The 25,171-nt window shown below is 46.6% G+C and overlaps 1 protein-coding gene across 1 annotated transcript; it reads left to right on the top strand.

Annotated features, from left to right (window-relative positions):
* The first annotated feature begins 1,888 nt into the window (after positions 1–1,888).
* On the top strand, positions 1,889–24,791 carry DNASE1L3 (deoxyribonuclease 1 like 3). Its single transcript, XM_054479641.2, has 8 exons — positions 1,889–2,338; positions 9,361–9,449; positions 12,098–12,187; positions 12,774–12,886; positions 16,614–16,726; positions 19,749–19,906; positions 23,987–24,083; positions 24,616–24,791. Exons 1-8 carry the CDS (start codon positions 2,198–2,200, stop codon positions 24,730–24,732), a joined length of 918 nt encoding a protein of 305 aa, XP_054335616.1. The 5' UTR covers positions 1,889–2,197; the 3' UTR covers positions 24,733–24,791.
* Positions 24,792–25,171: the final 380 nt, after the last annotated feature.

Here is a 25,171-nt window from a genome sequence, read left to right on the forward strand (position 1 = left end):
AAATTAAAAATAAAAACTTTGTTAAAAGAAAATGCCATGCTGTTAAGTTCAGCTTACAAAAGTTCTCATTCTTTTTATAAATCCAGCTAGGATTTCCAGATAAAATACAAGTTGCCCAATTAAATACGAACTACCCCAAATTCAAATCTACCTACTGTTCTATATTTTTATTTGTTAAATCTGCCAATCCTAAACCCAACAAACCTAAATAATTACTTATAAGGGGTTTGTGGCCGATTTATAAACATTTCATACTTTATTTAATATGCCCTATTTTCTTTTAAAAGTTCTTCAATTGTCTGAACTAACAAAAAAGCTACTTTTAAAAAATACTAAATCATTTGAATTCTAATAAAGTAAACAAACAAAACATTGATGATAACCTAAAGTGTTTATAAATGTTCCAGAACTGTATTCAGACAAAGGTTTCAACGTAAAGTCATGAATCTGAATCAAACCCTACCAAGTGCACATTTTATAAGAGAGTTACAAGATTTTCTATATAGTTGGCCAAGCAGCTCTCATTAAGTCCATGAAATACCGCATATTCCATCTTAAAACACACAAAAAGATTATACCATGGCTCTGAGTCTCTTAAACATTTCTACACTTTAATTCTAAATCTTTTTTCTGGTTGGAAGATGCCCATTCACCAAGAAAGACAATTAACCATTCCCTAGAGCTCCTTTTTTTTTGTTTTTGTTTTTTATTGAGATGGAATCTCACTCTGTCGCCCAGGCTAGAGTGCAGTGGTGCAATCTTGGCTCACTGCAGCCTCTGCCTCCCAAGTTCAAGCTATTCTCCTGCCTCAGCCTCCCAAGTAGCTGGGATTATAGGCGCCCGCCACCATGCCCGGCTAATTTTTGTATTTTTAATAGAGACGGGCTTTCACCATATTGGCCAGGCTGGCCTTGAACTCCTGACCTCAAGTGATCCACCCACCTCAGCCTCCCAAAGTGCTGGGGCTACAGGAGTGAGCCACTGCGTCCGGCCCAGAGCCACCTTTTACCAGAGATTCAACCAGGCCTGAGGTCTTAGGTTGCAGACAACAGGGAGATTCATTGCAGCACGAACTTAGGAAACCATTTCCTTCCATGTACTATTTGGGGTTATTTTATAGAATTCCTGGCATGCTTGGCCAGTATGCTGCCTGGATGTATGTTGGGCATATATGTATAATTTTCCCTGTGGCTGTGGCCACAGACCCATCACCATAAGAGGGGTTGGTCCGCAGATCCCGATGCTGGCTTGGAGTTATTCTTATTCCCTACCCTTTTCACAGAATTGTCTTTGCCAAAGTCCATTAATATACCTTGATTGGATTTTGCTTTTTTTTTTTTTTTTTGCTTTACAGATCTTCATAGTTTCCTGCCCATATCTCTAAAAGTCATTTTGCTTGAATTGATATCCTACAGTTCTTACAAGACCTTTCTTTCCCAGGGTCACACAACTCTCACCAATATTAAATTAATATCAGCTTCAATCACGGGTCCCTCCATGGGTTTCACCGGCTATTTGCTCGCAGAGTCCAGGGACATTTTCCTCATCCATTCCATCAGATCCCCAATTGCTTTCTCTGGCAACACACTGCTAGTATTTGTACAGTAAAACTGCCTAAAAAAATTAAGTAATTCAAACTGCTCTTGACCTTACTTTACACCACCAGGGCAATTAGAGTCACAGTCTGGGTGTGTCTGAGGACAGCAGGCCGCCAAATCCCAGTGATTTAGAGAAAACCGAGCAGAATTTCCCATGCCTCCTGCCTCATTGTCCCCCAGCAGAAAGTTCCGTCACCCCAGGTGCCCTCTAGGGTGGACCACTTCCGAGTTCATCCACTGTCAGGAAAAGGCACATGGCATGCAACCACAGGACCGATGACTAGATGTCAGAGCTGGCTCCCGGTTGGGATATGAGTGACTTTGTGGAGGACGGCGCCTAAATGAGGCATGCCAATTTCCGCACCAGGGTGACGAACATAGGGGCTCCTAAAAGGCTAGTCCAATGTATCTGTATTTCCTTGGGGATTAAAACCCATGATCTTCAGTTCCTCAGAGAACTGAAAGTTGCAACGAGAAATCCAGTAATTCCTGTTATCTGCAGGCTTTATAAGTCAGTGGAGCCTGTGGAGGTGGCCAGAATCCGGCACTCCAAGCACTGCTGTCTTTTCACGGAGTCTTGAAGCCAGAGCAGCGCCAGGATGTCACGGGAGCTGGCCCCACTGCTGCTTCTCCTCCTCTCCATCCACAGCGCCCTGGCCCTGAGGATCTGCTCCTTCAACGTCAGGTCGTTTGGGGAAAGCAAGCAGGAAGACCAGAATGCCATGGATGTCATTGTGAAGGTGAGCCCCTTTCCTGGGAGGAGGATCCCAGATACCCCTCACACCCTTACTCCTGTCTTCAGACTTTAAGAGACTCAAGGAACTTAAAGTTGGCCCTTAGGGGGAATGTAGAAGCTGGCTTGGAACAATAACCACTTCAACTCTCTGTACCTCCTGCCATCATCTTAAAACAGGGTGATAACAATGGCTCCCTCCAGGGTTGCTGGGGGGACTACAGGAGTTGGCAAATGGAAAGCCCATAATGTAGTACCTGGCTCATTATACATTCCAGATAAGGGTTAGCTATTATGATTTGTATTGCTATTTATTGAATGCCTGTATCAGGCACTATAAGCACATGGTTTCATTTCATAATCTTTATGAAGAGGGACTATTACTCCCCATGTAGAGGTGATGAATAAAGAAAGATGAAGTAACCTCATACAGCTACTCCTTTTCACCAGCAAAGCCCAGCTCCTTTCTCTCTCTTTCCTTTTCTTTCTCTTTCTTTTCTTTCTTTCTCTTTCTTTCTTTTTCTTTCTTTCTTTCTTCTTTCTGTCTTTTCTTTCTTCTTCCTTTCTTTTTCTTTCTTTCTCTTTCTTTCTTTCTTTCCCTTCCTTACTTTTTTCCTTTCTTCCTTCTCTCTCCCATCCTCACCATCCCTCCCTCTCTTTCTCTTTCTTCCTTCTTCTCCTCCATCCTTCCTCTCTCCCTCTTCTCTACTCCCCCACTCCTTCCACCTTCGCTTACACTTTCCTTGGGTGATATACCCAATGTCTGGGGACACTGCTTGCTTTCTCTGGAGTCAGTTGACTCCCTTTATCCTACAGGTTAATTTATTTTTGATGCTGGCAACTTAACCCTTTCCCAGGACTCTGGAAAGGTACTTATTACCTTAGGAAACCTGAAGCACCATGGTGTGGTAGGGGGGCCAGGAGCCCTGGGTGCAGATTCCACCTACCAGACTTGTGAGCTGGGAGGCCCTGCACCTCCCTGAACCACCAGCTCCCCTCAGTAAAACGGCAACCACGCCCAAATACCACCTGTAGCACTGGCTGGTGAAGAGAACTCAGGGTGCCTGAGGCACCCAGCAGAGCCTGCAGCAAGGCTGCATGAGCCAGAGCCGCTGCTGTTGCTCTCATTGGGAAGGAGGATTGGAGTGAGGACTGGCAGGCTCTGTTCTTACTTGGACGAGCCTCTTAGACCCGGGTGGCCCTGCCCTTTGGGAGGTACCCGAGGCCTTCTAGATGGTGTTGTTTAGCCCGGATAGCAATGCCAAGCCTGTGGGAACCATGACAAGATTGTTCAATGGGAAACCCCGACATGCAAGGCAATGATTTTCCCCACTTCACACACGGCCCGTGGAGCCTGGGTAGCCACGGAGTTCCCATCTCCTTCCTCACTGATGCAACCCGGCTGTCTCTTTTTCCTTGGTGAGTCCATCATGGGGGCTTGAACTCTGCATCTCCCCTGAGCAGCTGTGTCCTGCAGAGCATGTCCAAAGTCCTTGTCAAGGCTGCCTCACCCTCCCCATCCTACCAAGAGGCCATCCCCAAAACACTGCAAGAGCCACCCAACAGGGCACTCACAGTCACCCGAGAATGCCAGGCATTCAGAATAGGATTATCTCTAGCGCCCATTGACTAAGCACCTCCTATAGGCCAGGAATTCTATATTCTGATTTAATACTGTGACTTAGGTGATGTTGCCCCCACTTCATAACTGAGAAAACAGAGGCTGAGAGTGGCCCCTTATCCAGGTTTCCATAGCCAGTAAGGGGAAGAGCTGGGATCAAACACACCCCTGCAGCCCAGCCATAGAAGCTGAGATGCCTTCTCCACTCTTCCATTCCGGATTTATCGCTTCAGAGACTCAGCAGCGTCATGCTGCCATCATTCTGACCTGCACTGGGGAGGCTGGAGAGTGAGGGAGGCCTGCCTTCTCCATCTTGGGGTTGGCCCCCACATACCATGGGCAGCCCTCCAGATGCTGACCCCTCCCTGGCTGAGTCTCCCCTGTCTGTGTGTTCTCCAGTGTGTCCTTAAAGAACAGAGCTTGCTCATCCAGCAAATGCTCAGTGAAGCTAGACCTTGTGTCAGACACACCAGGGCACTAAGGATGTGGCAGTGGCTGTGGGAAGCATTGCCTCCCTCTTCACAGAGCTTACAGCAGAGGGCAATGGTCATTTCAGGAGTGCATGCGATGTGCCAGGCCCTTAATGTGCAGTATCTAATTCAGCCTCATAGCCACTCTGATTATTGTGCCCATTTTGCAGAGGAGGCAAATGGAACTCAGAGGTGAAGTGAGTTGCCCAAATAGTTGTGGAGCAAGTAAGTGGCAGAGGGAGGGCTGGAGCCCAGGCTCTTCCCACCATGCTGAGCTGCTCCCTATTTAGAGGCAGGAAATAGGGTTTCACAAGCCACCCTCTGCCCCAGATCTTTCTTTTCTTCTCTTTCTTTCTTTCTTTTTTCTTTCTTTCTTTCTTTCTTCTTTCTTTCTTTCTTCTTTTTCTTTCTTTCTTTTTTCTTTCTTTCTTTCTCTCTCTCCCCCCTCCCCTCCCCTCCCCTCCCTCCCTCCCTCCCTCCCTCCCTCCCTTCCTTCCTTCCTCTCTTTCTCTATTCCTTCCTTTTTTTTTTTTTTGGACAGGTTCTTGCTCTGTTGCCTAGACTGGAGTGCAGTGGTGCAATCACAGCTCACTGCAGCCTTGACCCCCCCAGGCTCAAACAATTCTCCCATGTCAGCCTCCTGAGTAGCTGGGAATACAGGTGCACACCACCATGCTGGCTAATTAAAAAGAAAAAATTGTAGAGATGGGGTCTCACTGTGTTACCCAGGCTGGTCTCAAAGTCCTGAGCTCAAGATCCTTCTGCCTCAGCCTGCCAAAGCACTGGGCTTACAGGCATGAGCCACCATACCTGGCCTGCCCTGGATATTTCAAGACCCCTCCAGACCATCTCTTCCCCTCTCCCCAGGCTCACTTATAACACTCCTTGCTTGGATTCTCTCAACAGTAGGCATGCACAACCCAGAAATTCCTCTTCCCCTCTTGTGGACAGAGTCAGGAATTTGGGCTTAGTCAGGGAGATATCAGTGTTTCAGGTCTCAGCTCTGGAAGGTTTCCTCCCTGGGGCTCTCATCCTGGGAGCCTCTTCTTGAGGAGATGGAGCCAGGGCAAGTATATTTTTCCTGGTCTGAAATTTGAGCAGGGAGAACACATGTCAAGAGGGATTAGAAAATGGAATATTTGGCCGGGCGCAGTGGCTCATGCCTGTAATCCCAGCACTTTAGGGGGCCTAGGTGGATGGATCACCTGAGGTCAGGAGTTCGAGACCAGCCTGGCCAGCATGGAAAAACCCTGTCTCTACTAAAAATACTAATCTTTAGTAAAGCTAATTTGCTGGGCATGGTGGTGCGGGTGCCTGTATTCCCAGCTACTCAGGAGGCTGAGGCAGGAGAATTGCTTGAACCCAGGAGGTGGAGGTTGCAGTGAGCCGAGATTGCACCACTGCACTCCAGCCTGGCCGCAGAGCAAGACTCCATCTCAAAAATAAATAAATAAATTTAGTGGTCAAGAAGGTGCTCTGTAGTGTAGATAACCTGTTGTCCTGTATTCACTCTGTGTTCAAATTACTAAACCTCCTGGAGCCTCAGAGTACCCAACTACACTAGCATTAAGGACTAGCATCAAAGAGTTATCATGAAAACTGATGAGTTGCTGGGCGTGGTGGCTCACAGCTGTAATCCAAGCACTTTGGGAGGCCGAGGCGGGCGGATCACCTGAGGTCAGGAGTTCGAGACCAGCCTGACCAACACGGTGAAACCCCATCTCTACTAAAATACAAAAACTGGGCATAATGGCAGGCACCTGTAATCCCAGCTACTCAGGAGGCTGAGGCAGGAGAATCACTTGAACCCAGGAGGTGGAGGTTGAACCCAGTGAGCCGAGATTGCGCCACTGTGCTCCAGCCTGGGTAACAAGAGTGAGACTCTGTCTCAAAAAAAATTGATGAGTCAATGATAAGAGGTAACTCTTACGAAGCCCTCCCTATGTGCCAGGCACTGTATTAAGCATGTTATATAAGACAACTCATTTAACTTATATTAAATAAGTTAGTTAGAAATGCACCTGTCATATTCTGATAAATTTTGGCCATTACCTCCCACAGTTCCTTCCGTCAAGGAGTTTTCTTTTTTAAATAAAACTTTGATTTTAATTATAAAGGTCTAACTTTTTAATTATATTTTTTATAAATTAAACAATGATTTTTAAAATGAAAATAGTCATTAGAGATGATTTTTAAAATACAGAAACCTCTAAGGAAGAAAATAAATCATTCATTACCCTGTCACTTGAAGGTAATAGTTGTTGGCATTTGGGTAATTTTCTTACAGGCCATATGTAAGTCTGCATGGGTTTCGCAGCACGGACACCATCCTGTGTCATCAGTTTTGTATTCTGCTTTATATTCTAAATATTTCCCATGATGTTCATATTCTTTTAAAACTTAGCTTTAATGCTATATAATGCATTATCCTGTGTTTGCAACATAATTCATTGAATGATTTTCTGTTTGGCAAAACCTAGGTTGTTTCCAATTTTTTGTTGCAATACATCTTTCTCTTTGATCTGTACAGGTAATAATAATTTGTTTCATGTCTCCTATATAGCTGGCACTACTCTAAGTACCCACTTAATACTCTAGCAACCCCATGAGGGATTGATATTATCATCCCAATTTATAGATGAGGACCCTGAGGTGCAGAGAAATTGTGGATATTTCCTTACAATGAGAGACTTTTTTTTTTTTTTTTTTTTTGATTTGGAATCTCGCTCTAACATCCAGGCTGGAGTGCAGTGGTGTGATCTCAGCTCACTGCAACCTCTGTCCCCCAGGTTCAAGTGATTCTCCCGCCTCAGCCTCCTGAGTAGCTAGAATTACAAGCATGCACCACCACGCCTGGCTAATTTTTGTATTTTTAGTAGAGACAGGGTTTCACCATATTGGCCAGGCTGGTCTCAAGCTCCTGGCCTCATGTGATCTGCCTGCCTCGGCCTCCCAAATTGTTGGGATTACAGGCTTCAGCCACAGCGCCCTGCAGGAAGACATTCTTCAGAGTGGAAAAACTGGGTCAAAGGGTGTACATATTTGAAAATGCCTTCCAGAAAGGTGTGGCAGTCACAGTGACTAAATCAGCAGACTGGCTTGGCCAGCGGCTTCCAGCTCCCAGGAGAGCCCTGCATGGCTGATGCCATGGAGTTCAAGCTGTCCATGGAAGGCTCCAGCCTTAGGACATTGTTCTCCTCATCAGTCACTAAACGGGTGGACCTCCCACCTGGGGCAGCCTCCTAAAGGCTGAACCCCCAGTCATGGAGGCACCCGGACAGGTGAGTGCTGGTGTCTCTCACTGAGTCCTTCTGAAGATGGAACTGGAATGTGTGCTCTGGGAAGACAGGACCACCGGTGTAACCCTCCTACTCCATGTCTTTGGTGGCTGTGTAAGAGGACATAATTAACCTTGGGGGCCAGGTGCGGTGGCTTATGCCTGTACTCCCAGCACTTTGGGAGGCTGAGGTGGAAGGATCACTTGAGGCCAGGAGATCGAGGCTATAGTAAGTCATGATCATACAGCTGCACTCCAGCCTGGGTGACAGAACAAGACTCTGTCTCAAAAAAAAGATATTAACCTTGGGGACGCCTTGTCCTTGACCAACAAATCCTGTGGCATTGAGCCCACCAGGAACCAATACACGGAAAGGCCCCTGTGGGCTTGGTCACAGAAAGGGCTGTGGGCTTGTTCTGCACCCTGGCCTCCAGGCTGTTGCTTACCTTGAAGGAGCCTCTCGTATATTCTTTTCTCTCTGAGTGCCTTCTTATCTTTCAGGGCCCATTCAAATGTCACCTCCACCGTAGAGCCCTTCCAAATCCTCCGAATAGAAGCAATTAATTACTCCTCAACACTTCCACAGCTTGTGACTTATTTAGTGCAGGTTTTTGTTTTGTTTTGGTTTTGGCCTCATATCATAGCTAGCTGTTTCCATTTGTCTCTCTTGCTGGACTATGAGTCTTCCAGAGCAGTGACTGGTTTTTTGTTGTTGTTGTTGTTGTTGTTTTTTGAGACGGAGTCTTGTTCTCTTGCCACGCTGGAGTGCAGTGGCGCAATCTCGGCTCACTACAACCTCCGCCTCCCAGATTCCAGCGATTCTCCTGCCTTAGCCTCCTGAGTAGCTGGGATTACAGGCACCTGCCACCACACCCGGCTAATTTTTGTATTTTTAATAGAGACGGGGTTTCACCATGTTGGCCAGGCTGGTCTTGAACTCCTGACCTCAGGCAATCTGCCCACCTCGTCCTCCCAAAGTGCTGGGATTACAGGCGTGAGCCACCATGCCCGGCCGGGACTATATTTTAACAGTTCAACATGGTGGGCTTTGCAGTCACACAGATCTGAGTTCAAATCCTGGCCCTACCACCTATCCTGGCTGTATGACTTTAAGCTAGTCACTCAACCACTCTGAGCTTGGTTTCTGCCTATGTTTAATGGGCTAATAAGCATAGTTACCCCATAGGGTTGTTGTAAGGCTCGGAGTAGGTTTGCAGTAAATGTCAGCTTTTATAATTATTATCATTATAATTATACCTCTTTATTTCTAATCCAGTCTGTTATCTTTGCTTACTAAGGGCTTAATAAATATTTATTATTATTATTGTAATTATTCAAGCAAAGCCAAGAGGCAGGATATTGTGGGGAGGTCATGAGCAAGGGACTCTGGGCTTGAATTGCATAGGTTCAAATTCTGCCTTTGCCACTTTCTAGTAGGGTGATTGGGAGTGTAATTTACTCAACTTTCTCCGAGTCTCATGCTCCTCTTTAAAATGTACATAACAAAAGCACCTACCTACCTCAGGGAGTCCTTCATTTAGTTCAGAGAAGAAATTATTTTAATAAGCACCCAGTGCAATACTTAAAAACAGTAAGTGTCCAATAAAAGGTTTTATCTGTGGTAAATGACCTCAAACCCCTGGGAATTCTCTTTCTTGCAGATCATCAAACGCTGTGACATCATACTCGTGATGGAAATCAAGGACAGCAACAACAGGATCTGCCCCATACTGATGGAGAAGCTGAACAGGTAACATGGGGAAGGGTGGGCCCTCTAGGGCTCAAGGTCAAGTGCAAGGGCATCTGAAAGCCCCTGGGAACTGAAAGTAATGTGAGATCCTGCACTTGACCACCAGTTCACACAGCCAGTGTTGCCCAGGAGTCCAGCTCCCTTAGCCACGGTCCTGAGAACTTTCAACCAGTTGATTTTACTATGATAAAACAGAATAGAGGAAATAGATGAGGGGTCTGGACACAGAAAGAAATGAAAAAAGCAGATGAGGCTGAGCTAAAAAGTACAGTTATGAAGAAAATGTTGGAAAAAAGAGAAAAGATTAAAAACCAATCGTAGAAAAAAGATCAATAATATTACAATATGCTCACACACAGGAATATTATGCAGCTGTTAAAAGTCATGCTGGTGGCCAGGCGTGGTGGCACATGCCTGTAGTTTCACCTACCTGGGAGGCTGAGGTGGGAGGATTGCTTGAGCCCATGAGGTTTAGGCTATGGTGAGCCATGATCACACCACTGCACTCCAGCCTGGGCCACAGAGCAAGACCCTATCTCTCAAAAAAAAAAAAAAAAAAAAATCACGCTTGCTACAGAATAAGTTAGAGCTAAATATTCCAGCATGGAATAATGACCACAATCTATTGAAAAAAAGCAAGTTGAGAATTGCAGGTAAAATAGCCCATTTGAGTCATCATCATGTTACGTGAATAAGGGTGTGTTTGTATTTCCACGTGCATAGAGATGAAAGGCTGGAAGGATGCTCTCCAAACGATTAATAGTGGTTACTTCTGGGGGCTGTGATCAGAGAGCTGTGGTGAAAGGGGTTAGTGAAGGAATGACGGGCACTTGCTTCTTATTTTAGTACTTTTTAAATCTGAGACTCTGTCGCCCAGGCTGGTATGCAGCAGCAAGATCTCGGCTCACTGCAACCTTTGCCTCCTGGGTTCAAGTGATTCTCCTGCCGCAGCCTCCCAAGTAGCTGGATTTACAGTCATGCGCTCACTATGCCTAGCTAATTTTTGTATTTTTAGTGGAGTCGGGGTTTTGCTGTGTTGCCCAGGCTGGCCTCAAACTCCTGACCTCAAGCAATCTGCCCCTCTCAGCCTCCCAAAGTGCTGGGATTACAGGTGTGAGCCACTGCACCTGGCCATCTCAGCAAGAAACACTTAATAGGGACTTTTGAACAAAAGCCACGTCTGGGTCTTAGGCAGGAGCGAGATGAGATGGTAGATCCTGGTGCCATCATCCCCCAGCCTCTGGGCTTATCCATCATAGGGAAGGAATGTGTAGGACAACTGTAGGGACAGGCAAGAATCCATGTCAATCTGCCTAAGGGCTTCCCTTATAGTAAGGGAACTGAGTGGGGGACCTGCCTGAGTCACCCAGCCAGGAAGTGGCCAGCCTACATTTGAACTTGCGTCACATCTGATCTCATAGCCAGTGCTCTATTCTTTGTCATCTCAGCCTCCCTTGGAGTGTTTATGGGGGACTGAGGGGACAAGTTTGTGGGGGACTGAGGGGACAGGTGGGCTCCAGTCATCTCCTCCACAGTCAGTCTGGGGCGAGTCTTTTCACCACCAGTGGTCTTGGCACTCCCCAACCTATCTAGACTGTTGCGGACTCCAAGCAGAGCCAAGCCTGTTTGTCCCTTTATCCCCCACAAGCCAGAATGGGCCTTAGTCACTTTGCAACTGAGTCACCACAAGCAGTTTGCTAACTCAGGACTTGGCAGGCCATGTTCAAAATAGGGCCAGTCTCCCCAAAGTGGAAGTCCAGCAGAACCTACTGTTCACACTCCTGGGGCCCCAGGGGCTCAGTCTGCCTTAGAATACTGCATCTGAAGTCCCAGGAATTTCTGTAAGGTCTAAGTTGGCCCCTAAATACCCCTTCTGCTTTTTTTCCAACTGAATCTGAGAATATGCTGCAGCTTTAGACATACCCTAGATCTTTTTGTGAGCAGATAGAGTGAAACTGTGTTAGGCTCTGCCCAGAGTGGAGTTATCAGCAGGTTTGGTAAACACATAGAAAGAGTCCGCTTTCCCTGGTGCAGGTGAGGGGCAAGGTCAATGGGACTTCATGGCTGTATCCCCAGCACCCAGGATATAAACAACAGTGAATTGAAATCATGGTCCCAAAGCTTGTAAAAAAATGCCTGGAGGCTTTCAGAGGAGAGACTATTCCTGCTTATCATAAATGCTCAGGAGTGGTTCGTGGACACGGACAGGTGGCCTGATGACATTTATTCCACCAGAAAGCATGAGCTGCAGCTGCAGCCATAGGCATGAGTGGGGTCAGGGGCTGATTCTGGCCCAGATTGTCTTCTAGGGTCTCAGTGGCCTCCCACAGGTACAGGCCAAAGCATGCGGGTTTTGGGATGAGTTGGATCTAGGTTCAAATCCCAGCTTTGTGCTTGCAAACCATAGAAAGGGGTTAATGATAATACTCTCCTCATAAGGCAAGAAATAATGGCTGTAAAGATCCTGGCAGATGCCATATTCCAGCCAATCAATGGTAGCTCTTCTTATTGGACTCAAAGGTTATGATGAACAGTGGCCCTTCCACACGATGCCATTGGGCGTATGGAGGCAGATTGGAAAGAAAGGAGCATGTGCAGTAGGGGAATGTTTATTCTTCAAGATGCAGTGTAAAATCTTTGTTTTCTAGAAATTCAAGGAGAGGCATAATGTACAACTATGTGATTAGCTCTCGTCTTGGAAGAAACACATATAAAGAACAATATGCTTTTCTCTATAAGTAAGTATCACCTATGCTCCCTGGAACATGGCCACTAATAAATCGTGAATTGAATCAAAGTGCATGTCTTTTCTTCAAAACCAAATTTTGATTTCTAACCAATTCTCAGTGTTGATCAAAATAATTGCTGTCAAAACTGGGGGCTTATGCAAAGTATTAACTCTTCAAGCTGAAAACACAAGGGGTCTCCAAACACCTGATTTGTTGGTTGGCTGCATGGTTGCCAGGCCAGTTCTTTACTCCTCATAGTCAAGTCCTGGCCCAGGGCTGGAAAGCTGAGGTTCTCAGCACAGCTGATTCCTGAACTTCGTATTCTTTTCCTCTTCCTGCTAGTAATTTCTTAAGTCTGAACATTAACTTGTGGGTGCCACAGATAACTAGTATGGCTCAGATCTTCAGCTCCCAGATTCTCAATAGCTCCCTGGCTGTTGAGAAGAGTTGACTCAGCCTTGTTCTCAGGAAAACGATCCTGTGCTTGAGCCTGCTCTGGAGTCTAAGAAAGCCATGGGAACCTACATCTCTGCTTCATGAAAGTAGTAAGAAAAGGGCTGACTCAGCTGGGAGGACTTCCTTTTCCTTCTTTTAGGGAAAAGCTGGTGTCTGTGAAGAGGAGTTATCACTACCATGACTATCAGGATGGAGACGAAGATGTGTTTTCCAGGGAGCCCTTTGTGGTCTGGTTCCAATCTCCCCACACTGGTAAGACCCACAGGCCTCTCTCTCTGGGACCTCCCAAACGGCCCATGAATGCGCAGCAGCCTTGAGCATGAGCTCAGGTTTATGCAGCCCATTAGGGAGGCATTAGGCTGGATGTGACAGTGCATTGCTTCTAATGCCTCAATGTAGATGATGCAGTTCAGTGTGATGGCACCAGGCTTGCTTCTCAGAATGCCATGACTCAAGACTTCCCCACCCCAGAACCCACTTTCTGGAAGCAATGGTAGTCCGCTCTCTTTGGAGAGTTTAGGCTCATGGAAATTGTTTTCTGCAATTCCTTGGTTCCTGTCAAGTACAACTCTTCCTTCCTTTTTAAAAATCCTGGCTGGGTGCGGTGGCGCACGGCTGTAATCCCAGCACTTTGGGAGGCTGAGGCAGGTGGATCACCTGAGGTCAGGGGTTTGAGACCAGACTGGCCAACATGGTGAAACCCCGTCTCTAAAAATACAAAAATTAGCTGGGCATGGTGGTGCGCACCTGTAATCCCAGCTACTTGGGAGGCTGAGGCAGGAGAATCACTTGAACCAGGGAGGCAGAGGTTGCAGTGAGCCGAGATCGTACCATTGCACTCTAGCTTGGGTGATAGAGTGAGACTCTTGTCTCAAAAAAAAAAAAAAAAAATCCTAAGCAATGGCTTAGGCAAGCCCCTAGCCTAGAGGCTCACTCTCCCTCCAGTCACTGCATCGCAGACTCCTCCACAGGCTGCAGCGGGTGAGGAAATCCAAATGGATTGCTCCCTGAACTCTAACAACAGTACTTGTACTAGCCCCTGATTAAGTGCCAGCCTCCTGTAATCCTTGCAATGACTACAAGGTAGGGAGTAGGATTATCTCCACTTTACATTTCAGGAAACTGAGGTTTAAAAAGGCGTGGAGTCACCCAGCTACTGAAATGGACAGGCCAGGGTTGTAACCCAGGCCACCGCCCCAGGAGCTCGTGTTCTTTTTTTTTTTTTTTCTGTTTTTGAGACAGGGCCTTGCTCTGTCATCCAGTCTGGAGTGCAGTGGCATGATCTTGGGTCCCTGCAACCTCCACCTCCTGGGTTCAAGCAATCTTCGCACCTCAGCCTCGCAAGTAGCTCAGACTATAGGCATGCACCACCACACTCAGCTAATTTTAAAATGTTTTATAGAGATAGGTCTCGCTATGCTGCCTAGGCTGTTCTTGAACCCCGAGCTCAAGCCATCTGCCGGCCTTGGCTTCCCAAAGTGCTGGGATTACAGGGGTAAGCCACTGTGCCCAGCCAGTGGTTAACATTGCATGTTAACCACTATGCAATGCTCGATGGAGTCAAGAGTCAACTATTTTTTCAGTACCTACTATGTACCAGGCTCTGTTGAGGGCACTGGACAAGACAGAGGAGGTGACATTGGGCTGTGACCTGAAGAAGTCAGCCATACAGAGGGCTGGAGAAAGGGCATTCCACATGGAGGGCACAGTGAGCACAAAAGCTCAGAAGTGGGAAGAATGCTGGAATATTTAGGGGGACCAAAAAGAGGATGGGGGAGTGCAATGGAGGCCTGAGGAGGAGAGCTGGCGATGAGGACACGTGGGGCCCTGGATGCAGCCTGCTGGGCTGAGTTCTGGCTCCTCTCTGTGTGACTTGAGCAGTGACCGCCCCACAGCCCATGTCTGTTGAGGTAAGAATGGGAACCCAGGCTGAGAATGAGGGAAGTCCCAGGGGGAGGTGCTCAGAAGGCGACAGCTGCTGTTAGCAGGTGGGCCAGGCACAGCTTCTGAGGCTCGCGCACATTGCCACACTCAGGCTCTCTCAGTCCTCCAACGGTGGGGGAAGGTTTTCAGACACTTCACAAAAGTCTTTTGTGAAGACCATGCTAATTTTTAAATAGCTTTTTGGAACTTTTGTTCTTAATTACAAAAGGAGTATAAACTGACAAGCCTCAATTTTTTTTTTTTTTTTTTTTTCAGACAGAGTTTCGCTCTTGTTGCCCAGGCTGGAGTGCAGTGGCATGATCTTGGCTCACCACAACGTCTGCCTCCCAGGTTCAAGCGATTCTCCTTGAGGTCTCAAGGGGGTCTCAAACTCCCAACCTCAGGTGATCCACCCGTCTCAGCCTCCCAAAGTGCTGGGATTACAGGCACGTGCCACCACCCCCAGCTAATTTTGTATTTTTAGTAGAGAGAGGTTTTCCCCATGATGGTCAGGCTGATCTGGAACTCCCGACCTCAGGTGATCCACCAGCCTCAGCCTCCCAAAGTGTTGGGATTACAGGAGTAAGCCAACACGCCTGGCCAATTTTTTTTAATTAGAAAATGTACAGCTGGGCTCGGTGGCTCATGCCTGTAATCCCAGCACTTCGGGAGGCTGAGATGGGTCAGTTTATACTCTTTTTGTAACTCCCAGCTGGGCGTGGTGGCTCACACCTGTAATCCCAGCACTTTGGGAGGCTGAGATGGGTGGATCACCTGAGGTTGGGAGTTTGAGACCAGCCTGACCAACATGGAGAAATCCTGTCTCTACTAAAAAAAAAAAAAAAAAAAAAAACAAAGTTAGCCAGGCATGACGGTGCATGCCTGTAATCCCTCTTACTTGGGAGGCTGAGGCAGAAGAATCGCTTGAACCCGGGAGGCAGAGGTTGCAGTGAGCTGAGATTGTGCCATTGCTCTCCAGCCTGGCCAACAAGAGCGAAACTCCGTCTCAAAAAAAAAAGAAACCTTTAAAAAAAAAGCAGAAAATACAACCATAAATATATGCAATTTTTCCTGTCAATTAAAAAAAGAAAGAAGAGGGATAAAATACATCAGAAACAAAAGAAAATACAGATTTGCCACACACACAAAAAGGGGAAAATAAAAGCACTCACAATGCCAGCATGGAACACAGTTGTTATAAGTAAAATATTTATTTAGAAACAGAATGCTTGTTCCCTGGTACCGCAAGGAAAAATCAACATTCAGATAAAAAGTTTTCTCAGCAAGCCAATTTTACTTTCTGCAGAAAGGGTGCTCCTTGCAGATGGAACAATGGTGAGAGCACAACTGAATAAAGGAGGGAAGCAATTTTTATCCTTTACTCAGCTTGTCCCTGCTACTGTGTCCTGTCTCTATTGGCTGGAGCCAGACCACACAATCTAAGCTAACCCGACTGGCTAATAATTTAAACCTTTCTTAAATAGGTAAAGGCAGGGGACAACAAAGGAAAAGAGGAAGTTGCTTATGCCAAATAGGGAACAGGCAAAGGCTGTGAGCTGGAATGTGCCTGCGAGCTGGAATGTCCAGCACAAATATCTTAGTTAAGGTAGAAGGACATAGAATGTACTACGTGCCTGTGAGCATGTCTAACAGCTACATAGGATAGAGCTTAACAAAGAGTTATTAGCACAAAGCAAGGAAGCTTGAAGGAAGTTTGTCTTTAAAGGAAACTATTATTTCTAACACTTATGATTTATTCTTTAACAAGAAGGGAAACTTTGAAGAGGAAACTTTTTTACTTTCTACAATAGTCTACCAGCTTTCTCTTAGCCATGAAGGGCAACTGGGAGAAATGAGTCTTTCGTGTACTAAAAACAGGCAGCCTAATGACCCCAAGATCATTAAAATCTCGGCCAGTGGCTGGACCCTCTGGGAACTGGGGACCCAGACAACGCAGCCTGTGCCTTCTGGAGGGGAGAGCCTGTTTCCCTCCAGCAGCGTTTGTGAGACCTTGACAGGGGAAGTGTGTGACCCCCGCCTCTTTCCTGTTTCTCAGCTGTCAAAGACTTCGTGATTATCCCCCTGCACACCACCCCAGAGACATCCGTTAGAGAGATCGATGAGTTGGTTGAGGTCTACATGGACGTGAAACACCGCTGGAAGGCGGAGGTGATGACTGCTGTGTCAGCCGAATTCCCATCTAGCAGGGGCAGGCTCTGGTCCCTGAGTGGGATGAGTACCTGTCCAGGGAGGGGGAGCGGGAAGGGCATGTGCAGGCTACCACCACTTACAGCATTCTTTAAGGCCTTTCTTCAGCCCTAAGTATCCCTCTTGCTAAATCTGCCTGAGTACCTTGCATGTGGGCCTTGGGAATTGCCACACTTTCCCATTAATAACAGATGCCAACATTTACTGAGTGAATAGCTAGTGCCAGGCACTGTGCTGAGACATGACATGGACAAGTTTATTTAATCCTCCCAATAATCCCTTGAGGTAGCTACAGTACCTTTCTCATTCCCACTTTGCAACTGAGAAGTGTGAGGCATAGAGCAGTCAGGATTGTTTCAGTTGCAAGGGACAGAATCTCAACATGGCTCATGAAAAAAAGGAGCAATTGATTGGTTTGTGTAACTGAAATGTCCAGGAGTAGTTCAGGCATAGCTGGATCCAGGGCTCAGACAAGGTAATCAGAGCTTGATTTGTCTCTTCCTTTCCATCTCCTGGTTGCCCTTTCCTCTGTGTGGCTCCATTCTCAGGTTGGCTCCACCCATGGGATGGCAAGACGGCCACCAGCAGCCTCCAGACCAACTGATGAATTTTCCTTCCCACAAGGCAACAAATACTGCGGGACTGAGTCTCATTGGCTCTGACTGGGTCAGGTGTCCATCCCTGAACCAATCATTGTGATCAGGGTGTTGAGATACTCTGATTGGCTAAATCTGTGTCCACCCCAGCTCCACCCCAAACTCATAGTTTGAGGTAGAGGAGGGATGGGTGGTCTCCCAAAGGAACTTGGGGTGCTGTTTTCACAGAAGGGGGCACACATTTGCCATCCCTATAGGCTCAGTTCTTTCCACTTTTGGAAGAGACCACTTGTGGCTGTGAGGGTCTGTGAAAGCTCTTGGCAAATATGGAAGTGCACCCAAGGGTTCTTCTTATGTATTTCTCTTTTCTTGTTTCGGAATGTGACTCCTGTGATCCCCTTCCTCCTCTTGAGTTCCGCTGCTCAAATGCAAAATGAATGAAATAAAGTGTGAACATAGTCCATCAGAGCTGGGGCATGGAAAAGACCAGGGGTGTATTTCATTGCTTATTAATAAATAGGTCAAAACAAAGATTCATTCTTTCCAAAAATTATGAAATCATTCACTTATTAAACAAGAATGTATTGAGCATCTATTGAGTGTTGGGCTGTGGGGAGGCATCAGTGGCCTAAAAGTGAACAAGAGCGGAAACTGCTTCAGTGAAGCAGACTGGGATGTGATTCTTTTTTTTTTTTTTTCCTTGAGATGAAGTCTCGCTCTTGTCCCCACGCTGGAGTGCAATGGTGCAATCTCGGCTCACTGCAACCTCCACCTCCCGGGTTCAAGCGATTCTCCTGCCTCCCGAGTAGCTGGGATTACAGGCATGTGCCACCATGCCTGGCTAATTTTTATATTTTTAGTAGAAACGGGGTTTCACCATGTTGGCCAGACTGGTCTCAAACGCCTGACCTCAGGTGATCCACCTGCCTCGGCCTCCCAAAATGCTGGGATTACAGGCGTGAGCCACAGTGCCTGGCTGGGATGTGATTCTTGACTTCACCACTTGAACCTCCCAGTCCTGTGGCCTAGAGCATGTCACTTAATCTCTCAATCCTGTTTCTATAGAGGTTAGTGGGCCCTTGTACCTTCTATTGTTTATTGCTGCGAGGTGTAAATTTAAAAACACCTAGTGCTAGGCCTGGCACATAGTGAATGTTCAGCAAATCATGTCTATATTAGCAGAAGCTGGTGATCACTGAGCTTAAGGATGACACTCTGTCCTCAACTGAACCCGTCAATCACGGGGAAAATTGTGATCACCAAGGTCAAAATAAAATGTTCTTGAAGAAAACTCTAAAGTCAGCAATGCCCCACCAAACAATAGCACAAACAAGGAAATCTGGCACTTCCTCTGGATTGTGGAATGCTGAAAATTCTGTTCCAAGAGCCTTGCAGGGAAAAATATTTCCAAGATAGGAAGTTTCTGTTGGTGGCCTTGGGTGGGGGTGGACAGCTCACTCGATGGTCCCCTCCCCTGAAGATGCCTCCCACCTCCTCAAGGGACTGAATTTTCACAGAAATAAGTTTCCAACTTCAAAACAAGAGGAGAGAAAGAGTGATGCCAGGGTTGTCAATACACCACCCAAATTCACTTTTCCTGCTTGAAAACAAAAGGCGTTGATTCATTCGTACGTTTACACCCTACAGTAGTTTGAGCCAGGGACAAAAGATGTGAGGGAATAGATTCACTGAAATTTTTTTTATCCACACCTGACTGTGCATGCTGAATTATGGAAATGTGGTGACTAGAACAGCAAACATTCCCCTTCCTGTTAACAACACCCTCCCTGGTATGCACTCGCCTGTCATCGACTCATCAAAACTGTGACTCAATTGTAAACAACAAAAAGAAATTTTTAAAGACCTTGTATTCATTTGCTAGAGCTGCCGTAACAAAGTACCATACTGACGACTGGGTAGTTTAAACAATAGAAAGTGAGTTCGTCACCGTTCTGGAGGCTGGAAGTCCCAGATCAAGGTGTGCCAGCAGGGCTGGTTTCTTTTGGGGGCCTCTCTCCTTGGTTTGTAGATGACTGTCTTCTTCCAGTGTCTTTACATGGTCTTTGCTCCATTTTTCTGTGTCCTAATTTCCCCTTTTTACAAGAACGCCAGTCATATTGGATTAGAGCCCATCCATATGACCTCATTTTACCTTAATTCCCTCTTGAAAGGTTCTATCTCCAAATACAGTCGCATTCTAAGGTGCTGGGGGTTAGGACTTCAACATAGGAATTTGGCCGGGGCGGGAGCAGGGGGTAGACATGATTCAGCCCATAACAGACCCTGTTGTTTACTGGGCCTGGGAGGCAGAGTCTTTGCTAGAGTCCAGTGTGAAAGCATTCTGCAGCACCACCCACCAGGTGACAGTTCCAAATCTTGTCTTTTAGAATTTCATTTTCATGGGTGACTTCAATGCCGGCTGCAGCTACGTCCCCAAGAAGGCCTGGAAGAACATCCGCTTGAGGACCGACCCCAGGTTTGTTTGGCTGATCGGGGACCAAGAGGACACCACGGTGAAGAAGAGCACCAACTGTGCATATGACAGGTAGGAGGCCCTGCAGGGTGCTGCTGGCTCACCACAGGGCTTGGTGTGCACTAGGAAAGACGCAAGGTGGCTGGGCACTGTGGCTCACGCCGGTAGCCCTAGCACTTTGGGAGGCCTCAGTGGGTGGATCGCTTGAGCACAGGAGTTTGAGACCAGCCTGGGCAACATGACGAAACCCCGTCTCTACAAAAAATACAAAAATTAGCCAGGCATGGTGGCACACACCTATAATCCCAGCTACTCAGGAGGCTGAGGTGGGAGGATCGCTTGAGCCCAGAAGATGGAGGCTGCAGTGAGCCAGGATCGCACCACTGCACTCCAGCCTGGGTAACAGACTGAGACTTTGTCTCAAAAATAAAAAATAAAAATAAAAATAAAAAAAGCACACTGCTTGGAGAGCTGAGTCAATTAAATGTTAGGCCCCTCTACTGAGTACCACATGCAGTGTATGAACCACAAGACCCTATGCAGTAGCCCTGGGCACTGCAGCTTAGCAGAGGTAAGCACTGGCTTCGGTATCAGATAGGCCTGGATTTAAATCCTGACATTACCACTTCATATGTTTGTGACCAAGAGACAAGCTCTCTGTGTCTTTCATTTCCTCCCCTGTAAAATGGAAATTATCGTAGTGCCTCACTCATGAAGATCCGACGTGGAGTAAATGAAATAACATGTCAGGCTGCTAGCACAAAGCCTGGCATACGGCAAGTGGTCATTACATTCATGGGCTGTTCATTGTTCCATCACAAAGACTTACCGCAATTGATTTGCCTAATCCCCATCATTAGGCATTAGGTTATTACAAAGGTTTTGCTGTTATAAATACTGCTAAAATCAATATCCTCTGTGCATTTTGTGCAAGTATTTATGATTTCCTCAGGAAGCAACCCTAAAAATGAGACCAATTAGTGCAACGGTATTTATACTTTTAAAGCTTTAGCTACATATTCCTAAATGCAAATGCATACATTTAAGTCCTAGCATTCCCTTGTGCTTTTTAAAGTCCCTTCAGGGATTTTCAAACAGCTTTCATCTTTGCTCCTTCAATGGGGACAGAGGGGGGAGTGCCTGAGGCATGTCAATGTTAGTGATCTTCCATCACAGAGACCACAGGTGGGGAAACCCCTAGGAGCCTGTTTCCAGGTGGTGGCCACAGTTCCCAGAGCTCAGCCTGCCACGAGGAAGTGTGAGATGGCCATCTGCATGAGAGCCACCAGGCCACTCGTTTTCACTTCCTCTCGGAGCTTTTTTTTTTTTTTTTTTTTTTAAGACGGAATCTTGCTCTGTTGCCCAGGCTGGAGTGCAGTGGCGCAATCTCGGCTCACTGCAACCCCCGCCTCCCGGATTCACGCCATTCTCCTGCCTCAGCCTCCCGAGTAGCTGGGACTACGGGCGCCCGCCACCACACCTGGCTCATTTTTTTTTTTTTTTGTATTTTTAGTAGAGACAGGCGTGTTAGCCAGGATGGTCTCGATCTCCTGACCTTGTGATCTGCCTGCCTCGGCCTCCCAAAGTGCTGGGATTACAGGCGTGAGTCACCGCGCCCGGCCTGTTCCTCTTGGAGGTTTTGAGGCTGGTGTTTCCTTTGCAGAAGTTATCACTCTGCAAAGTGAAAACCCAAGGCGGGGAGTTACAGGGGACTAAGTGCCCAGACCGTCCCCTCCCCCTATTTTGAAGGACTTCCAGCAAAGCCGGGACGATGGCCACTCACTTACTCACACATGGCAGTTGTGTGCCCGTGGGTAGGTCAAGTCCCTTCTCCAGCACCATTCTTCTCCCCTGGCAAATGAGTGGGAAGTGATTGAAAATGATACAAAAGAATCAAAAGGCAACATGGCCACAGTAGATCAGGTGGGGGGTAGAGGAGGTTAGAAAAAGATGTTTACTAAAAGGATCCTGATTTTATACACATGTATCCCAAAGGACGGTGGGATTACATGTGACATTTTAAAGATTCATTTCTTTTTTTGATGCTCTGAATTTTGTTTCTCATAACAACATGTATAACTCTTGTGCCTTTTTATTTTTTCTTTTTTTTGAGACAGAGTCCCGCTCTGTTGCCCAGGCTGAAGTGCAGTGGCGTGATCTCAGCTCACTGCAACCTCCACCTCCCGGGTTCAAGCGATTTTCCTGCCTCAGCCTCCCAAGTAGCTGGGATTACAGGCATACACCACCATGCACCGCTTTTTTTTTTTTTTTTTTTTTTTGGTACTTTTAGTAGAGATGGGGTTTCGCCATGTTGGCCAGGCTGGTCTTGAACTCGTGACCTCAGGTGATCCGCCTGCCTTGGCCTCCCAAAGTGCTTGGATTACAGGTGTGAGCCACCATGCCCGGCCTCTCGTGGCTTTTAAAATGTCATAGGCCAGTTGTGGTGGCGTATGCTGTAATCCCAGCTACTTGGGAGGCTGAGGCAGGAGGATCACTTGAGCCCAGGAGTTCAAGGCTTTAGAGCAACATGATCACACACCTGTGAATAGCCACGGCACTCCAGCCTGGACAACATAGTGAGACCTTTCTCAATACAATAAAATAAAAAGTAAAATTAAATAAACCAAGAAAATAAAAAGCCATAAAAATTATATTTTAAAAATGGAATTAGACAAGATGGTCTCAATTCCAGTCTTTGTTCCATGTTCACATATTTGTCGAACACCTCTCATGTGCTGAGGGCTGGGGGAACATGTAAAGATGCCCAGGATCTGGCTGGTGCCCTGGACCAGCCTGGTAAAACTTCACATGAACACTGGCCTTGTCCTGCACATCCCTAGAAGAAGTCAGAAATGGAAGAGCCTTAAACATGTCATTCTTTGCTTTCTGAGTCTTAAAGAAAGCTTTCACAAATCTCTAACTTGATGTGAAGAATTTACATTTGGGTTGAATTAAAAGCTGTAGCCTGGGCCGGGCGCGGTGGCTCACGCCTGTAATCCCAGCACTTTGGGAGGTTGAGGTGGGTGGATCACCTAAGGTCAGGAGTTCAAGACCAGCCTGGCCAACACAGTGAAACCCCGTCTCTACTAAAAATACAAAAATTAGCCAGGCGTGGTGGCACACACCTATAATCCCAGCTACTTTGGAGGCTGAGGCAGGAGAATCGCTTGAACTCGGAAGGTGGAGGTTGCAGTGAGCTGAGATGGCGCCACTGCACTCCAACCTGGGCGACAGAATGAGACTGTGTCTCAAAAAAAAAAAAAAAAAAAAAAAAAAAGTTAGTTATGGTGGTGATGTTAGCAAATGCAGATACCAAAACTGTTGATTAGAATGGGGAAGGCACAGCGGGCACTTATGAAATGGCAGTTTGACTCACCTTGCCATTCCTCAGGAAGTCACTCAGGACCACGTAGACCACAACTGCATCACCCAACTTGGGATATGTTAGTTTGTTTCCAAAACTCATTTGACTACCTCATTCTTACTTTTTGTCATTACTGCAAAGCACATATGCTGTGATTTTTCTTGATATTTTTCATTAAATCCCTTAATTTCTTGCTGAAATAAATTTTTAAAAGAAATTTCATGATACTAGCATGAGTAAGAAAGCAGCAGCATTTGCCATAAATTGAAGGTAACGTAAAAATTAAGTCCAGTGAAAATCATGCATTGTTAAATTCTGCCTTAATTCTCTTGCCTGCAGAATGCTCGGAGATGGCAGCCTACTCTCTGTCAACACGGGACTGAGGGAGGTATTAAAGACAAACCAGCACCTCCCTGAGAATTTCTCCATAATCAAATCAGGGAAAGTGAAAAATAATTGAAAAAGGAACAGCGTTCTCAGTACACAAGTCACTGTTGTGTGGGATAGTGTGCATGCGTCATATAAAATCTTCTCCTGCTCCACCAGGACATTGCCCACACTGGGAGACAGTGTCCTGGTATCCACAGAACCGTGGCAGGGACTGCTCCTATTTCACAGTTGTAGGCACTGTCCTTTAGGGTCACAGGCTAAAACCAGGTCTGGACTTTGAGCGTCACATGAAAGGGCCAGGCTGCTCAGTTAATTCCAGACAGCAAACACAGACCTTGGTTTGATCTCAGCAATCACAGGTTGGATTAACACAACTGTTTTCCCTCCCCTTGTTCCAGGATTGTGCTTAGAGGACAGGAAATCGTCAGTTCTGTTGTTCCCAAGTCAAACAGTGTTTTTGACTTCCAGAAAGCTTACAAGCTGACTGAAGAGGAGGTAAGGTTGCCATCTTGTCTTTCTATGCCATTGTCCTGGAAAGATGAGTTAGCTTGGGCAACATGATGAGACCCCATCTCTATGAAAAATTCAAAAAAATTAGCTGGGCATGGTGGTACATGCCTGTGGTCCCAGCTACTTGGGAGGCTGAGGTGGGAGGATCACTTGAGTCCAGGAAGCGGAGGCTGCAGTGAGCCAAGATCGTACCACTGTACTCCATGCTGGGCAACAGAGTGAGATCCTGTCTCAAAAAAAAAAAAGATGGGCTGATGTCACCCTTTGAGGGCACCACTGAAGACACAACATTGGGCACTAGACCTTGACTCTCCATGCCTATGATTCTGTGATTTGAGTCCCCTGCAAAACTTATGATCGAGCTGGTCTTGGAATGACGCTTACCAGTGTGTGTTCTGTGGGGTGACTTTGGGCATTTCATCTCCCCTTCCTGGTCCTGAATTTGCTCATCGCTAAAATGAAAGTATCTCCCAGGCATCTCCTAATTTCCATGTCTACCTCCCCTTTCTCCTTATAGGCCCTGGATGTCAGCGACCACTTTCCAGTTGAATTTAAACTACAGTCTTCAAGGGCCTTCACCAACAGCAAAAAATTTGTCACTCTGAGGAAGAAAACAAAGAGCAAACGCTCCTAGATCCAAGGGTCTCATCTTATTAACCATTTCTTGCCTCTAAATAAAATGTCTCTAACAGATATGAACTGCTCCCTGTGCTTAGGAAACAAGACTGATCCAACTGCTTTCATTTTTTGACCTGAATTTATTCTGACTTGAGCCAAATTGGAAGGAGAATCTTTTATATCTCTCTTGGTCTCATACCTCCCCTGAATTGTCCAAAAGGGAACCAGGGGCATTTGTAGATCAAAATTATGATCTTCACGCCCTGAGCCAGAGCCCCATCCACTGTCACTGGCCCTGCTCAACCCTGTCATGTGAGAGGCTGCAGGGGGAGGAAGAGCGTCAGCTTTCAGTCCTCATGAGGGGTCCTGTTCCACAGGCAATGACCAGAAACACCAAGGCCCCAGCTGCCCCTGTGATTTGGGCGATTAACTGTTTTAAGAATCTGCCCCCTCCT

The sequence above is a fragment of the Pongo pygmaeus genome, chromosome 2, assembly GCF_028885625.2.
Source record: "Pongo pygmaeus isolate AG05252 chromosome 2, NHGRI_mPonPyg2-v2.0_pri, whole genome shotgun sequence".
NCBI classification, from domain to species: domain Eukaryota; kingdom Metazoa; phylum Chordata; class Mammalia; order Primates; family Hominidae; genus Pongo; species Pongo pygmaeus.

Excerpts from the sequence above, each read along its gene's own strand:
- DNASE1L3 (XM_054479641.2), top strand. The coding sequence starts at position 2,198 with ATGTCACGGGAGCTGGCCCCACTGCTGCTTCTCCTCCTCTCCATCCAC. Across the intron at positions 16,727-19,748 it reads AACACCGCTGGAAGGCGGAG|AATTTCATTTTCATGGGTGA; the intron begins GTGATGACTGCT and ends CTTGTCTTTTAG. Across the intron at positions 24,084-24,615 it reads ACAAGCTGACTGAAGAGGAG|GCCCTGGATGTCAGCGACCA; the intron begins GTAAGGTTGCCA and ends TTCTCCTTATAG.